The sequence below is a fragment of the Helobdella robusta genome (genome assembly GCF_000326865.2).
Source record: "Helobdella robusta unplaced genomic scaffold HELROscaffold_17, whole genome shotgun sequence".
Lineage (NCBI taxonomy): Eukaryota > Metazoa > Annelida > Clitellata > Rhynchobdellida > Glossiphoniidae > Helobdella > Helobdella robusta.
In genome coordinates this window covers 3,174,732-3,194,020 of record NW_008703942.1, presented here as the reverse complement: position 1 = coordinate 3,194,020, position 19,289 = coordinate 3,174,732, and the positions used below count along the sequence as shown (strand labels likewise).

The 19,289-nt window shown below is 34.6% G+C and overlaps 1 protein-coding gene across 1 annotated transcript; it reads right to left on the bottom strand.

The window, feature by feature from the left end:
* Nucleotides 1–10,471: 10,471 nt before the first annotated feature.
* HELRODRAFT_170347 (hypothetical protein) lies at nucleotides 10,472–13,601 on the bottom strand (the record flags this gene model as incomplete). Its single annotated transcript, XM_009016157.1, has 3 exons — nucleotides 10,472–10,654; nucleotides 12,453–12,605; nucleotides 13,593–13,601. 3 exons carry the CDS (start codon nucleotides 13,599–13,601, stop codon nucleotides 10,472–10,474), a joined length of 345 nt encoding a protein of 114 aa, XP_009014405.1.
* Nucleotides 13,602–19,289: the final 5,688 nt, after the last annotated feature.

Below are 19,289 nucleotides of genomic sequence, written 5' to 3'. Positions count from 1 at the left end.
ATCGTGAGACAGATGTCCCGCAATCAGTCCAGGAAAAACAACGTGAAGCGTCGCGAGCGATAGCATCAGATAATATGTCGCCCGCTCTACTTAACGGTTCAAATAATAAGCCAATCAAATTGAGATATTTTTTATGTAAGTTAACAATGGGACAGCAACAGAAATCTTCACCAGCCATTAATTAAACTACCAGTTTTTGCTACCGGTTTTTGTTTCGACCACAGGTCTGAGAATATTGCAAACAACAGACACGCACTATCTTCTATTGGTTGGTTCTCAAAAACAACGACGTCAACTTGCAAATGTTCTCAATTGATTGACTAAAAATTGAACATTTTTAATAAATTTTTAAACTTTTTCTCACGCTTATATAACATTCAGTAACTGATGTCTTTAATTATGGTAAAATAATAAAAGATGTCATTAAAATTTGTAGAGTTGACGTTTTATGTTTTTTATTAATGATGTTTTACATCCTTAATCACTGCTGTCACAATTTCCACAACAACATTGGGTATCGAAATGATTGGAATTCTCGTTCCAGAAAGATGTATGTTTTTTCTGGTCTATATCAGATCATTCAATCTGCTTTGTTTGCTGTTTTCCTCTCTCTTTTTCTTCTCTCTTTTTCCTCTCTCTCTTTCTCTCTCTCTCTCTTTCTTCCTTATTCTTTTTTTAAAATTATTACAAATATTTCAAACAAAAATAAACTATTCCTTGAAGGAATCATAGACGACAAATGACACATTTGCCAGCCACCTAACTTAAACTAACAAACTTAAAATAATGCTCAACTATTGAAACAAAAATAACACAAAATATGGGTATGAGAAAAGTACCTAGAGATCAGTTGCATATCGAAGTGGCAGTCAACATGATCGATAACCGATTTCTTCCGATCCACTGACCATATACTGACCACTGACCAAAGACCATTTATATCCAGACTGTGCTCGTTCACTGGATGGCTGCATCGTTTGATGATCTGTAATTGTGTCAGCCATATAATTTATTGGAGGCAGGTAGTAGAGGATCACAAAAAGTATCTGCAATGATTCTATGTGAAATTTTGTTTTTTGAAAATTAAAGCGTACATAAGTGATCAATTGTAATCTGTAAATGACAATTTTGTCAATCAATAAATACCGAAAAAATATTCTAAAAACATTAGAATTTATTTATTTACTAAAACTAATATTTCCAAAAGTAAAAATTGAAATAAACTTCAGATGTGAATAATTTGAAAAGTTGAGCATCAATCAATCATTTGTAATACAGCAATCAACAAACCTCTCAATTTGTAGCACGTAATCGATCACACACACACACACACACACACACACACACACACTCTCTCTCTCTCTCTCTCTCTCTCTCTCTTACACACACACACACACGCACACACACGCACACACGCACACACACATATACACACACATACACACACACACACATACCCACACACATTCTTTCTCTCACTTTCTCATACACACAACCCTACACACATACAGAGGCAGACAAACAATCATACAATTATATAAATCATTATTAATAGTGACAAAGCCTTTGGTGCATATAATATGCACTTGAACAAAAACATTTTCTTAAAGAAAGATAACGAACACACACGCTGCAATCCAGAACAAAGAAAGGGAGGAATTTGGATATTTGTTTATAAACAATTTATTTTTATACACAATCTATGTAAACTTATCCCTCTTGCATGCATTTTATTTTGGATAATTTACATTCAACCAGATCAAAAATCTTTAGATTATTCTTACTGAGATTTGAAATTAATTGAGATTAGAATCTTTTCAGCTGCGCCTATTGATAACAATGTCAAGACTAAATCATGACGAAAAGCTGGTAAAAGATGAATAATATATTTAAGAAGTAGACAGAAAACAAGAAAACAAGTTTTTCCTTTTTTTCTAACTTTTATACAAGCAGAGAGGCTTGCAAACTTATAGTGACTTAGTTAAATTCAAATATTAGTGCCATATCAAGACGATGTAACATGCAGAAATACTTATAAGTGTTTAAGTGCACACTACATTATATGCACAGATAACTTTTTACTTTAGGATAGACTGGACAGCACTTGAACCAGGTTAGCACACGTTAACAACAACGCAAATAATGGCATTCCTACTGTCAGAGCTACCTATTAAAATATGTACTTAGTAGTAACTTTTCAAAATTGAAAAATCGAAATTTGAAATATAAATTTTTGTTAAATGAACATTACTAATTTTTTTAAATTTCACACGCACGCACACACACACACACACATGCACACAGACAAATGCAACTCAATTAACCCCATTTTTATCGATCCATGGATAATAAATTATCAACTTAATTAACTGAAACCGGACTTGGATTAAAATTGTTGGACAATTCAATCAATGAATTCGTAATAAATCATTTCGTGGTTATGCATTTCTCTTTCTCTGAGTTTTCAATGTAGTCTTTCAAAATGATTTAGTTGCGCCTGGGAGAAATATATTTTATTTTCCAATGTTAAAAAGAGAGAGAGAGAAAGAGAGAGAGAGAGAAAGAGAGAGAAAGAGAGAGAGAAAGAGAGAGAGAAAGAGAGATGGATAGAGGCATTGTAAAAAGGTTGCAACTTTTAGTAGTTCCGGCGGTAAGTTTAAATTTGTTGCCAGCATCCGCAATTGTCCAAACAATGGGAAGTATGATGTACAATGATGTTCACGTGATGGTGATGGTGATTATATTGTTGGGATGTTCTTATGACGATGTGTTTATATGGTGATGGTTATGTAGGATGAAATACACTGACATTTCACATCAACACAAGAACGGATCTCCAGAAAAATGATTGGCACAAAGACCAGCTGAGTAGCGAAGGCGGGCATGTTTTGTTGAATTTTTCTGTTTACTTGAACTTGAAACAGTGGAAAGATGATATGAGGGCTATGTGAAATGAAGAATGCTGTTTGCTCTGTTGTTCAGTTGATGATATAATAAAATTATAACTTTTCAATTAAGCAAATTAAACTAAAAATTGTATTATGTCATATCAGTCCTATTATAATAGGTGCTTAAAAATGTACGTAATGCCTTGATTCACGTGCATTCACTTACACCAACATTGTGTGTTTCTTGTTGATGCCCTACAAAAAAGAGAAATCTTAAAAATAATAAACTTAATTTATCATGAATTTAAAACATTGCAGTGTTTGTCAAAACGTACAGCGTAATGTGATTGTTAATGCTCTATGTATATATTTGTGGGGAATAAATGTCTTACAAAAAAGTTGTTGACTGACAGAATTTACTTTTTTTCATTAAGTAAATGAGTTGAATTAAGTGAATTGTTCAAAAAAATTTATTCTTTTTGTTCTTTTAAATTTGTTTTTTTGTGCGAATTACATGTGTATATTTGTGTGCGTGTGTGCTTATATATACGTGTGAGAAAGTGTGTGTGTGTGTAAGCGTATTTGTATCATTATCATAATCCCCACCACCACCACCATTATTATCATAATTTTCACCCGTACTCATTCATCATCAGTCGACCACCACATCACCACCCATCAATCATGAGGCAAACGTTAATATCATTACAGCCTTTCCTCCTATTTCTCCGAATTAATCACCCCACTCCAAAGTGGACATGGGATGGACATGACGAGGAAGATAATAATGTGGTGTGTGCTCAACAAGGGTGGGAGATACCAGGAACTTGGAAAAAGAGTTTCAAGAGGGTCTTTTGCCATTGCTCTTTGCCTCTGATAATAAAATGTAATAAAAACCACATCAAACTTCGACCTTGAAGCTATAATATAATAATAATAACTGGTAGCTGGCAACTGGTGCTGGTAGCTATAATATAATAATTTTAACCATAATAATAATAATAATAAATATTAATTATAATTATAATATTAATAACGATAAATATAATAAAATCAAACAGTGATCGTGCGCAATTTCTTGAGAGAAAGTTGAGGTCGATGAAGTTCATTGAACGTTTCCACGCAGAATTTTATTCTTTGATGTCATTGCCGTTTATTTCTTGGCCTGTCTTCCATTGTTTTCTTGTTAATTTTTATTATTTGTCTTATTTTGTAGAAATAATTATAAAAAATATAAGAAAGAGAGAGAGAAGAGAGAGAGAGAGAGAAATGTAGAGAGTAAGACGGGAAAGAAGTTGACTAAGTATGAAAAAATATCAGTGTTTATTGCTGATAGTTATGCACGCACTTACACACACACACACACACACACACACACACACACACACACACACACACACACACACACACACACACACACACACACACACACACACACATACACATACACACACACAACACACACAGCTCAAATTCTGCACATGCACACTAATATCAGTACGGTTTTATTTTAATAACTTAAAAAAATGATAGAACTGTGGGCATTGACAATGATTAAAAATCAAAATAATCAGATAGAATAAATTGCTAAAATTTTTGATAGAAACATTTATAAATACAGCCACAACAACCACAAAAACAACACCATCAACAACCACAACAGCTACAACAACAACCACCATCGCAAAGATCACAACAGCCACAGCAACCACAGCCACAGCAGCCACAGCAACCACAGCAACAACAACCACAAGATAGACACGCCACTATAAGCTATAAATCATCCAATGTCAAATGATGCAACGATTCGTACCAACGGTCAAAAAAACATTGTTGGCTCCAAGATGTGAACGACCTTGAGGGTTTATCATGATGATAATGACGATGATAGTTGGATGATGATGATGACCATGATGAAGATAATAATGCTAGTCATGATGATGATGATAACGATGATGATGTTAAAGAAAAATATAAAGATAACGATGTATGTAACATAATGATCAAGTGGAAGATGAATTTTACATGATCTGAAAAAAAAGAGATACAATAAAAAATCTAACTACGTGTTTGTTTGTTTGTGTGCGTGTGTTTGTGTTTGTGTGCATGTGTGTATGTGTGTTTAGTCAAATTGAAGTGTGGTTACTGTCGCAAGATGAAAAGAAAAATTCGTACAGAACCCAGCGCGCAAGTCAATCAACCAGGTTCGTTGCCGATAAATCATTCAAAATCACACATAATATTGACATATAAATTCATTTTTGTGATGTCACAGATGATTGCCAGATTCAATTTTTTCAACCAAATGAATAAAACGCATTCGACTCAACTGTGGATGGTGGGGTTTCATAAAAGAGGGTGGGGTAGGGTAGTGGATCATTTCTACCAAATCTACAATAATTTTTTTTAAATCAATTAGATTATAAAACCTATGAACATGTTTAAAAAAAATTAATGTGAGTTATTTTACTTTGTCTTTCAAGTTTTTCACAAGCAATAAACATTTATCCTAATTATATGTGACGAAATCACACAGAATGCCTCAAATATTTACAAATTTGATTCGCTAACATTTTAAAAATCGTCTTTAGGCTATTTAAGGTTTATACATAATACACATGAACGAAACGAAATTTGTAACAAAAAAGGAAAATTGGAAATTTGCTACAAGGCTGAGCAGGATAAAAAATTTATATCGAGACTGGCCGCCCAAAAATTAAATGTGAGGATCTTGTCCGTCTTCTAAAGATGGCTGTTTCACGCCTGGAAACAAGTTTTTCATTTTGAGATATTGAGATAGGAGATATATTTTGCGACAGGATTTGTCATCAATTTGATAATATTGTTCCACCGAGTGGCATATTTCTTATCAAATAATGCAGGAGTGGGCAAACTTTTTGCTGTGAGGGCCGCATTGAGAACAATTTTATTTATGAAGGGCCGCATATGTACTTAAGTAGCAAATTTTTTCGACCCGGGGAGAATTTTTTAAGATTTGTGGCTCCTTTTTTTGGTCATAATGTCTGGTTGACGACCTTTTATTAAGCGAGCAAGGTCACGCGGGCGGGCCACATAAGAGCTTTGCGGGCCGCATGTGGCCCGCGGGCCGTAGTTTGCCCACCCCTGAAATAATGTACATGCAATATAGATAGGCATAGACGTAGACATAGACGTAGACATAGTCAGCCTATAAATTAAATGCTCAACTTCAATTTTTTAACGTGCCTATAAACGGTTCTATTTGTTTGATAAGGATGAACAATAAATGATGTTACGATTAGTCTGTCTTACTTGACAGCTATGGATTAATATTTTTTTTTAGATCTTACAGATATCTTCAAATGTAAAACATGCTGATGTTGTTAAATATACATTCCTATGTAAAATATTTCAATGTTTTAATAGCATTTGGTTTAAATAAAGTGTTAATTCTACTACAACTGCTTCTACTCCAACTACAAACAAATACATGCACACTGTATGCGTGTATCTGTATATATTTGGTATAAACACACACACACATACAAACTAAATCAAACACACACACACACATTCACACACGTAACCTTACACACAGAACCAACCACACTGCCAGACCCATTTATTTGGTACATTCAAGCAATCAAACGCAGGCTGGAAAATAAATTGAAAAAAGTCTGAAATGAAATGAGGTCGATTGAAAACGAACTTGAAACATTCCACTGAATTTCATGTATGTGATGCATAAAATACCTTCTATTGGAAAAACATTACTCTGTATATTTGAAAAACAACAACAATCATACCACCACCACCAACAACAACAATAGAAACAATAACAATAGTAACAACAACAACAACAGCCACACCCACCATCCCAACACAATAATATGTATGTAGTTTATTTGTAGCATTAACTTACTCATCCTTAGCAATGTCAAACAATACCAGCACCAAACAGTAAAACAACTGCAACAACAACGTCAACAACAGCAACGACAACGTCAACAACTAGGGCAACATCATCAACAACAGAAAAGTTTTTAATTGTTTCACAAGCAGTGATCGATTCGAGACAACAATGAATTCATGGAGCCTCTGTAATAGTGCTGCTGCTGATTATGACGGCGGTGAAATGATGACGACGACGATGGCACTGAAACATACATTTCCAACACGCACACACCAACCCACACACCAATACACAAACACACACACACACACACACACATACACACACAAACACACACACATCATGATAAAAATGATAAATGCTCTCTCATACATATTTAACTAATACCACGGACATAAATCATATACATATAGACAAAACACACACACACACACATGAACGTACACATGCAGCTAAACACACATGTAAAAACATACACACACTATTTATCGGTCGGACAGGACACATACATATCCTACACTCCACACACGCACACATACACAACACACAACAAAAAACACACACACACCACACACACACACACACACACACATACCACACACTCACAAATACAACACACACACACTCACTCTGACACACACACATGTATCCGGATTAATCTAATAATAGTTTGCTTTATAACGGCCTGACATTGCTGTCCAATTTCATTAAGGAAGGCATTCATACGTACATGTTGTTATATTAATATGAATACGCCAGGGTCTCAAAAGTTAGGTGCCGACGCGCCTTATCATTTTATGGAGAGTTATTTTTTATGTTTTTTGTTTAAAACTTAAAAACTTAAATATTATAAATTAAAATGGGATTTTTTCAAAAAATATTAAATGAATTAAACTTCATTATGACAGGGTATATATATATATTCAAAGAATTTTTTTACTGTTTAAATAGAGTCCGTGATTACAGTTTGCTTGACAAATTTAAAATAAAAATATCATTTTTTTTAAAATGCTGAATTTAAAAAATAAAACCAAAAAACGATATCAGGAATCAGAGAGTCAATGATTAGATTGCAGGTTCAGGTTATTAGCATTCAATGGGTTAAAGTGAGATGTCTCACTTGGATCACTATTAGGTTGGGCTGTTGTGGCGGGCTGATGACTGCTGGACAGAACGAACGAACGAACAAACGAACGAACGAACTAACAAACGAATGAATGAATGAACGAACGAACGAACGAACGAACGAATGAATGAACGAATGAAAATAATATACAATGTGTAAGGAAGATAAAAATATTCAAGACAAACTTTTTCTCGCTCATTTTATTGAATGCGGTGCAAATGTATATGTTGGATAGCATTTTAATTATTGACAGTAGAAAAAAACTGGTTGGATTGGCATGCAAATATTATGCAGCCACCCGCATTTCCAGCCCCAGCGGATTTCTGCAGTCAAACGCTCTTGTCCATCAAATAAATTTTAAAGCACTCCTCAACTCACATCTGACCAAATTTCATGATTTAAAAATGTAGGCATATCATTAGATTTCATGAATGAACTTTGAACTTTCAACTTGAGTTGAACGTGCTGTAAGGTGAATGACATATCCTCAACTCAACACTCAAGCTCGTTCGTTTCGACTGTTCACATCCAGCTATGCATGGAACTTTTCTGCACAATTTTATCACACTTCATTTCGCAATAAATTTATTACATTACAAGGTTTCCATTTTGTTTTTGACTTTTTAGTAAATACATTCACTAATGCGTTCATGTATGCTCCCATTTCGATTTTAAAAATTCTTTAACCAGTTCAAGCGAACAATTATGCAAGCGTAAGATCTAAAGAGCTAAATTATAAACTGTTCAGTGAGATATGCGTTTCTAGGTTTTTTTGTATGTATTATTGTGTATATGTGTGCGTGTGTGTGTGTTGTGTGTGTGTGTGTGTGCATATCTTTTTATTTATTATGTATTTTATTCATTTGTTTATTTATTTGCACAAGAAAACTTCTAATGCACACAAAACCAACAAACCGAAAATTAAAAAACCAATTTTTAAAGGAGCCATAAAATTCCCAGTCACGTAGCAGGCAGCATTAAGTTCTGCTTTCTTTTTAATTTGTCTTTATTAACTCTCTCTTTTTTGAAACAAAACTAAAATATTTAGAAAGCTAAAATATTGAAAGCAAGTGACGATTTGTATATATAAATAGCAATAAATATTTTTTTGGTGTGTTTATGGATATAGTAGAGGTGTTGCCACAGGGGGCTCATGTGAGAATGCGACCCCCTCATTGAATATCTTTTACAGAGTTAGCGTGATTTTCACAAAATTTTGGCGTAAAATTTAAAGTTTTATAATTGCAGCTCAAGTTTTAAACCGTTTAAATTGGTATGAAAAATAGTGTTTGAGTGGATGACTTCCTGAAATAGCAAAAAAAAATGAAAAAACTAGGTCATCATCATTTCGTCATTACCACCAAAATAATCAACTGATACACAAAAAACTATTTAACAGCAGATAGATGAATGACGACATTAAAGATAAAAAATTAATAAATAAATCTAAATAAAATAATAAATAAATAAATAAAATAATCTAAAAAATATTATGATCTAAACACGGATACCTATTCAGAAATATAACGAACCAGATCATGAACTTAACCGATTTTTATTTAACATCCGCGATGTAACCGCAACGAAACTGTGTCACCATTGGTATCATTCCTTCATTGAAATGAACCTTACACATATAAATCCATGCATTCACGCACACACATCTACACACACACCACACACACACACACACCTATATACACACACACATACACACCTACACACACACACATACACACACACATGCAGAAATGTGAAATATGATATCGTTAGTGTGAGACTTACAGGCAAGGTCGCCTCATACATTCATAAATATTTGACAACTGCTCCGCTCTGATCTACACTCCACTTCTATTTACTTATCTAATGGAAACTTAAACATGCCGTGGAAAAACTTTAATAGAGTTTAACGTACAGACACTCATATATACATACACAGACACTTCGACACGTACACTCATACATACATACATATATGTGTAGACATTTTGATATATAAATACGATACGATACGCTCATACATAGGTTCGATTAGGTTTTAACTACAAGCATTTGGATACAAACGTACACACACACATTTTGACACGTAAATACACTCACAAATACATACTCTTCAAACATTTCGTTTCGTTTTCATAATACACACGCACACACACAAACACTAATCTGAGGTGATGTTTGTCATCTTATGAATGCTTCTGTTGACTATTATTGTTACTATTATGATTATGAATCTTATTAATATTTTCACCATAGTTATTGTTAGTGTTGCTAAGTTTTGTTATCACTGTTGGGTGCTAAGATTTTTTGTTACTATCACTTATCAGATCACCATATTCCTTAATCAACTTACGTCATCTTAATCTTTAAATCATTTGTGAAACTTTGTGGTGATGTTCTTGCTGCTATAATATCACTACCGTCAAGTGTATTAAAAAAACAATTACGAACGTGAAATGAAGCATATTTTTCAAAAAAACTTTTTTTCATTACTCCACTCACCTAACTGAACTTCACAAGAATTTGTTGCGACACGGTCTATATGAGAGACTTTTGTGATACCGTCTATTTAAGAGACCACTTGTGATACCGTCTATTTAATAGACCACTTGTGATACCGTCTATGTGAGACCATTTCTGATACCGAGAGACAATGACATTTGTCAGAAGGAATAGTGTGATGATGTCGGGAGGCAGTCGCAGCAGTCTAATCTTATCTTCTGCAACAAGTGCGCTAACATTCCATTCCTTTCCAATCATAAATTGTCAGTGGGTGGATATTAACACTTGTGTTCATGTGCAGTGCTGGTCTATAGGTGTGATTGTACATGTGTGTGTGTGTGTGTGTGTGTGGTGCGCGCGCGCATATCTGCGTGTTATACGTATGTGTGTACATCTCAATGTAATTATGAACATGCTTGTCTGAATTATGAACATGCTTGTCTGTTCAAGTTAGTAGTACTCTATGTACGTGCATATGTTGAAACTGAAATGTATTTGTCGATATAATGATTGGTTATTATGAGAAATGTTTATGTGTTCGTCTATAAGTCTATGTGCATTCAAGCTGAAATTCTCGATCAAAAGGAGATTTTAAGGTCAACGACAACGATTAATCAGGTGACGAAATTTATATTTGCGCAGTACAAATACACACACATACACACACAAATACACATATACATACACACACACGTGTCGGCGATACCCACATATAAGCACACAGACACACATCTACACACACATTCGCATAAATGTAAATAAATATCTGTACAAAATTCATACACTCATATATTCATACAAGTATGCATATGTATACTTGTATGAACTCAGAAATACATACATGCGCGTACATATACACATCACATACAAAACACGTACATGACAAACACGCTATCTAATCAATAATTAAAGGGCGAATATATGAAAAAGGTCGAAAAAACTACGTGTCGGCATTTATTCGATTGGAAAATGGAAAAAATTATCTGTCCCCGCTCGAGCTAGACTGTATGTATCGTGTATACCCGTTTACATTCATCGATTAGTTATATCTTTGACTCCACTCTCTCTCTTTCTCTCACTCTCTCTCTCTCTCTCTCTCTCTCTCTCTCTCTCTCTCTTTCCTTTTTACTCTAAACTTTATTTTCTTTTTTCTCATTTTTCTTTTTCTGTTTCACTCTCGTTCCTACAGGATTTGTAACACTTCGGTTTACTTTTTTAATACTCTGTTTAATTTACACTAATGTACGTGCGCATAAATGTTTTACTATTTGAATATATTATATGTATGGATGTGACTGAGTATGTGTGTTTTTGTGTGTGTGTGTATGTGTGTGTGTGTTTGAATATATTATATTATATGTATGGATGTTTTTGAGTATGTGTGTGTTTTGTATATGTGTGTGTATTTGTTTGTAGTACGTTTTTAATCTGCGTCCTTGCATCAATCCAGCATTAAACAGCAGCAGCCTAATCCAGCAATTTTCTATAATTTCCATTTTATATCAACAAAAGTTTTTTTTATGGGAGCAACTCAAACAGAGCCAACGTGCAAATATGTGCGTGTGAAGATTTTCAATAAATATGTGTGTGTGTGTGTGTGTGTGCGTGTGTGTGTGTGTGTGTGTGTGTGTGTGTGTGTGTGTGTGTGTGTGTGTGTGTGTGTGTGTGTGTAGGATCTCAATAAATATGTGTGTATAAATTTTCAGTAGACTTATTAACGTTCCGATTTTTTATGAAAATTAGAAATAATATCAGAGTTGTTATTATTAATAGGTTGTAATTAACATTAAACATCCGATATTCGTTAAAAACCTTCTTTCAAAAAGTAGTATAAAGTTGAACGAGGACAAAAATGGCGCTAAATCACGTCTGCAATTCGGTTGGATATTCGCACTCCGCAGTCCTTCGTCAAAACTTCATTGGTCTCTTGATGCAATCGAGCGTTGTCTTCCAAGATGCTCTCTTCATCTTTAAAATTGCAACCACTGATTAATTTTATACAATCTCATTCCTCACCATGTGAATGAAATCAAATTTTTCACACTTTTTCATCCTGATCTCTCAATGTCAATTTTCTAGAATTCGAAGTTGGCAAGCAATGATTATTATTGACATGGAAGTTTTGAGGTTTAGAGATGCAAGCAAAACCCAAAGCATTTCTTTTACGAATGCCGGTTGTTGAAGCCCCTCTGGCTGCCTTGCATTTGGCGTTCAACATATTATGTCCATTTGTTAGTTTGGTGGTATCGAACATTAATCAAGATCGCCATCAAGTTTATCTGTTACTTGACCTCTGGAGGTTAAATATAGCATTAGAAACTTGTGATGTACCTCATTTATCGCTTTGTTTCTAAATCTTAAAATTTTTTCGTATTTAAATTTTTTGAAAACAAAAATTGCCCAAGTAATAGATACTTGATAGAAATATTTTTTAAAAGCTTTAAAACTATAAGAACAAATATTCAGAGAAGCATTTGTACTCGAACCCGGTGGCCGAACGAAGCATAAGGACGGATGCTCTATCGTTAAAGTATCTTGTCGGTACCTCACTTTTTAGTTATAACTGTAGCAAGAATTGTAGTAACAGGGGCAATGGAGTGGAGTAATTGTGAGTACCAACATTAGTTGTGTAAAAGTGAACAAGATATGAAAGTGACGGTCATGGTCTGATTGATTTTTATTTGGTATTTTTGCTGGGGACCGACACTTCCATTCCTTCTACCAACCTCCTTCTCCTCCTCTTCCTCCTCTTCCTCATCATCATCATCATCTACTGTCAATTTGTAGCTGAATCAGTAAAATAAAAAATATAAGCAGTTGAACACTTCAAAAGAAAATAGCTTATTATCGCTCGTCGAATTTATAAAAACTTTTTTTACACAAGTTGGATTTTTTGGGTACTTGTGGATTTGTGTGTGTGTGTTTCCGTGTGTTTGTATGTTTTAGTGTTCGTGTAATGTGGTCGGTGGGGTCGGTGTGGTTGATGGTGGTTGGTGTGGTTGATGGTGGTTGGTGTGGTTGCATGTGTAGTACATGTGATTTAAAACCCGGTTGCATTTTTATGTTTGTATAGCTTGAATGTATGCATAATTATTGTCAATTTTCTGTGTGTACGTGTGTTTGTGTGTACGTGTACACGTGTGCGTGTGCGTGTTTGCGTGTGTGCGTGTGTGTTTAGACTGACTGTCGCCATTTTGCATTCCTTCAAGTGCTTTTACATTTTTGTAAAAAACAATAAATAAATAAATAAATAAATAAATGAGCTTATTTATTGTTATTATATTTTTCTTTTGGAAGGATATAAAAAACATTTGCTGGCGGTGACTTATATACATGACCGCATGAACAACGCTGAAACACGACAGGAATTTGCATACATATGGCGGAGTATCTGAGTCATCAATGCTATCATTATCATCATCCTACTCATCGTTAGAATCATTATCGTCATCGTTTTCATCACCGTTACCATCATCATCTTCATCGTCATCGTCGTCGTCACCTTCGAAATCATCATAATCATCATCATCGTCATCATCATCATCATCGGCACCCCTTTGTTATTTTCATGACATTGTCATTTAGATCATTTCAACTCACTACGTAGTAGTAGTTGTCAAGATGATGATGATGATGATGATGATGATGATGATGATGATGATGATGATGATGATGATGATGATGATGATGATGTCGATAATGATTATGATTTAATCATTTGTTGCTCCTGTTTTTTTGTCTGGATGTTTTTAATCGGTTAGCTCGATCGATTTTACCGCGATGACGTTGTTTTGTTGTTGTTGTTTTCTTTTTTTTTATTATGCCGTTGTTTTACTGCTGTCACTGCGCTTGCTGTCATCATGTCACCAACCAACCAGCCAACCAACCAGTTAACCAAACAAACAACCAGCCAACCAACCAATTAACCAAACAAACAACCAGCCAACCAATCAGCAAACCAATCGACCAACCAGCCATCATGTTTTTACGGTGTCAGGGGTTCAATATGAGCAGCGTTGTTGTTGATGTTGTTATGGCTATTAAGCCATATAAGCCATCAATTCAATGTTATTACTCCTGCAATTATTGCCAAACAACTTTTCTCTGCTTTTTTTCATCATTATTACTGATTAAACAATTATATTGCTCTTTTATTATTATTCTAAATATTTTTTTAATGAAGAGCTTTCATCAATTTTACAGTGTTTTTTTGTTAATAGGGTCGTTTTATTTTGTGTTAGTACCAAAAAAAAATTTTTACTGCGCTTCCTGCGCTTGTTTATTATAAATTTATATCAACGACACACACTCACACGCACACACACACACCACACACCACACACGCACTACACACACACACAGAAGCACACACACACACAGAAGCACACACAAAACGAACGTGAGAAAACCATGCATTACGAACATTGCAAATGATAGACTGAGTCTTTTTGCTTTTGAACCTGGTTACTACAAAACAGCAGAGCCATGCACTTCTAATCATTACGCCATCTTGTAGTCTAAATTCTTTGTCAGTATATATGAAAAACTATTTTAATGTTGATTTATAAATCGTTGAAACTATTCAAATGATTCATGTTACCGTCAATAACCGCCATCATCTGATCGAGGTAATCGTTATCATCATCGCCATCATCATCAACTTTATCATCATCATTATCACCCCCACAATTATCATCATCATCACCAACATCAACACAGCCATCACCATCATCACCATCACCATCTTCATCATCACCATCTTCATCACCATCATAGTCTCGTCACCCTGCATTACTTTTATATTGATTGAATAGACAGTCATTGTGAAATGAATGTATGACTGTTGCGACGAATTCAATAAAAATAAAAAAATAAAATAATTTTTTTTCATTATTGTAAGAATTATTTTCTTTGACCAGAACACTGGCTGTGTAGTTGTTGGCGGTGGCCTGGTGGTAATGGTAGCAGCTGCAGCAGAGCGGATAGAGAGTTTTGGCTTCAACTTACTCAGACACCATTCCCTATTGCCCTATTGTCAGAATAAGTAAGAACAGATGTAACATCAATCCTGCTGGCATTGATGAAGTCTGTCCTGATGATGGATGGAAAAGTTAATTGCGAAATATTTGATTAAAAGTCACTAGATACGTCACCCATAAACTCAATAACTCAGTTATTCCAATGATTGTGTGTGATCGATCAACCAGTCTTACGTTATTATATTCATACATCGTTGAACAACTTTGATATTTCACAACATTAGCACGTATATATATATATATATATATATATATATATATATATGTATAAATTTTTATGTAAGCGTGTGTACGTCTGTGTGTAAGTGTGTGTGTATGTACGTGTGTGTGTGTGTGTGCAGTATGACTGATCAATGAGACATTGAATTGAAGTGTCGACACAAACATCATCCACTGGCTTGAAAGCGAACCACTTCAACTTCCACGCCCCCTGCAATACTCACTTCCTTCCGCTCCAATTTTTAATCAATTCCTTGCCGTGAAAATACATTTAAAATTAATTTTGGGGCACATAATTTCTATTTTCATGTCATACTTTCAATTCGGACTTTCTATTTTCTAATAATTTTCTTCTAAATTTAAAGTTTTTGAACTTTGATACCATAACTATTCACACGCTTATAACCTCGCTGTGAACACGTGCACACAAAACTGGACGAATGTATAATTAAAAGCACGCTCACGTACAATACACACACACACACCAAAACACATTTATATATACTTATATAGTTCAATGAAATACACAACTGCACACCCACACATACGCATACTATTATTGAAGACGAATGCCTTTACGAGAAAACTTCGACACAGCAAACACACAAGTATGAGCATTAAAACCTAGTTTAAATAATTCAATACTTTTCATCCCATCAAACATTCATGTTTTCAAACATTCATACATACATAAAAAAATATAAACACATTTACACGTACATACATACATACATACATCATACACACACGTTGATTACATACATACATGCATACATACATACAGTTTTTAAAAGAAAAGATAAAATGTTATAAGCCGACCACAAAATATTGACCTGACAAGTAAAGAATGCGGTTTGGCCGCGGCCAGGGCAGCGGACGAAAAAATGAAAAAATATGGGAACGCCCTCCCCTCGATGGAATTCTTGCTAATATGTATCGAGGTTCTCGGCCCGATGGACCCCAACACCCTTAAATTTCTTAAGGTAATATGTAAAATGATCAGCGTCAGATCAGGCGACAGCAGGGAGGGAACTGTTTTTCGCAACTAACCACATTTCGTGCTTGTTGCAGCGGTTCCTGCGTGTCTGTGTGCTTGAAAATATCCAACTGAATGCCGACATGTGCAATTAACGACAAATCAAAGTGTTAATCCATTTGTTACTTGATGTTTGACGGTTCAGTGTCACTCATCATGTTTTGGTTTTAACATACATACACATGCACACTTACATTAAAGCCGACTTCAATAATATTTTGTGGTCGGCTTATAACATTTTATCTTTTCTTTTAAAAACTGTAGACAACATTTCTATTTTTGTCGCATCACCCTATTTTTAGCAACCATAACATTTTCATATCGTTGTTTTGTGTGGAAATTATCAACGCCAGCAAAATCTCCCTAACAAGTAGTTCACATTTCACTACTTTGACCGAAATTTCAAAAAAGTTTCCGACATTTTTTAGAAATAAGAAGTGCCTCAAAAATGCATGTCGGCTCCCATTGGAGGAATAAATTATTTAAATAGTCTGAGTGGGATGACAAAGACATTGAACATTAAGAGACGATGATAAATAACTATATGATAACGATGATGAAAGTTATCGCGATTATTTTAACCACCATCATCATAATATTGGCGAAGACAATTGCAATAAAGATAGTAATGGTAGTGATGAATGTGATGATGACAGGTTGAAAACTAACAAGAATGATGATGAGAAAGATGATGACGACAATTGTGAACGACGACGATGATGATGATTGTGATAAGGATATGATGATGTTTGGATAAAATTGAATAATAGATAAATTTATTCATCCATCTATTTATCAACCCATCCATCCATCCATTCATCTATTTATCAACCCATCCATCCATCCATCCATCCATCCATCCATCTATCCATCCGTCCGTCCGTCCATCCATCCATCCATATTACTTCCGGTGGTCATTTTGTTTCCTGGCGAGGAACATATTTGAGCTAACGACGATCCCGTTTAATGCTCTTACGCTTCATTTGCTACGTCACTATTTTATATTTTAACATATTTTTTCCAAATTTTCAAGTTTTTATTTTTAATTTTTTAATGAATTTATTTTATTTCAAATTTGACAAAGGATTATCACCAAACTTCAAACAGTTCCAAAAATAAGCAAAACATTTTTTATGATTGCCGTTTAAGTTGTTATAAATGCACATTCATCTACACATTGTCGTGATTATTATTTATAGTATTCTCTCTTTAAATTGTTCTATCTTTAAATTAACTTAAAAACCAACTTTAAATTTGTATACCGTGTACAGTGTAATAATGACCAAAGAATCTCATACAAAAAACTGACCACTGTTATTTCTTGGACTGCACATGCACATCTTTGTATATTTGCATTAAATCAATGTCCTCGACTCAGGTAGCTAAGCCTCGAAAACCATATTATTAATTTCTAATTTTTTTTCTTCTCTAACTGTTATACAGCATGATGCAACGAAATATGATAGAACGAACGTAATATAACATAACATAGCAACATAACATGCTAACAATAATAATAATAATAATAACATGCTCTTTACTTCCTGATTATTCAATTTTTATTCCTTAATAAAAAGTCAGCACAAAATCCCCATTACGTTTTATGGGCCTGCCAGGCCAGCACATATCTTTACGACTGCTTCGAGATTCGAAATGAACTTTAACTCTTCTATGACCAAGTTTGAGTGTGTGTGTATATGTGTGTGTGTGTGCAAAAGTATGCATGAATGTTTCGTTCTCCAAAACTATTTGGATGTGTATAACAATCTTCAGAGGAACACATCCAACATTATTGAGAGACTTACGCATAGATGTTTGAGTAGCAGACGCACACCACACACACACACACACACACACACACACACACACACACACACACACACACACACACACACACACACACACACACACGTACAGACGGATCACCCCACCACCCACACAAGCATGGCGAGGTGAATGAAGAGGAAATTAAAGGGGGAATAATTTATATCCCGACAGTAACTTGTAACTTGCGGACGCTTGGAATTTCAATTAAGTTGGGGTCTGCTTTGAAGAGTAAATTTAAAAAAAAATGAAAAAAGAATGAAATCACGAGTGCAATTATACATCACGTGCACACTCACATGCAATTATACATCACGTACACACTCACATGCAATTATACATCACGTGCACACTCACATGCAATTATACATCACGTACACACTCACATGCAATTATACATCACGTGCACACGCACAGTCAGCCCAACGCAACAGCTCAACAATGGCAAAACACCTCATCAACATCACCATCATCACCGTCGTTATCATTTTCATCATCAGGACTGCTAAAATTATAAAAAAAAGACTGTATTCATTTCTATTAGTATTATAACCGTCGTCTTCATCATCATCCTCATCAACCAAATCATCATTTTTATCACCATCATCATCATTATTGTCACCAACAACATCACCATAATCACTCTACTCATTATATGAAACCAACGGAGTGTGACCTCCTTCCTACTTGAACAGCCATCTCGCACTCTCTTTAAATGTAGCCGGCGAAATTTTTGCGAAATAATTAACTCTACATTTTGTCC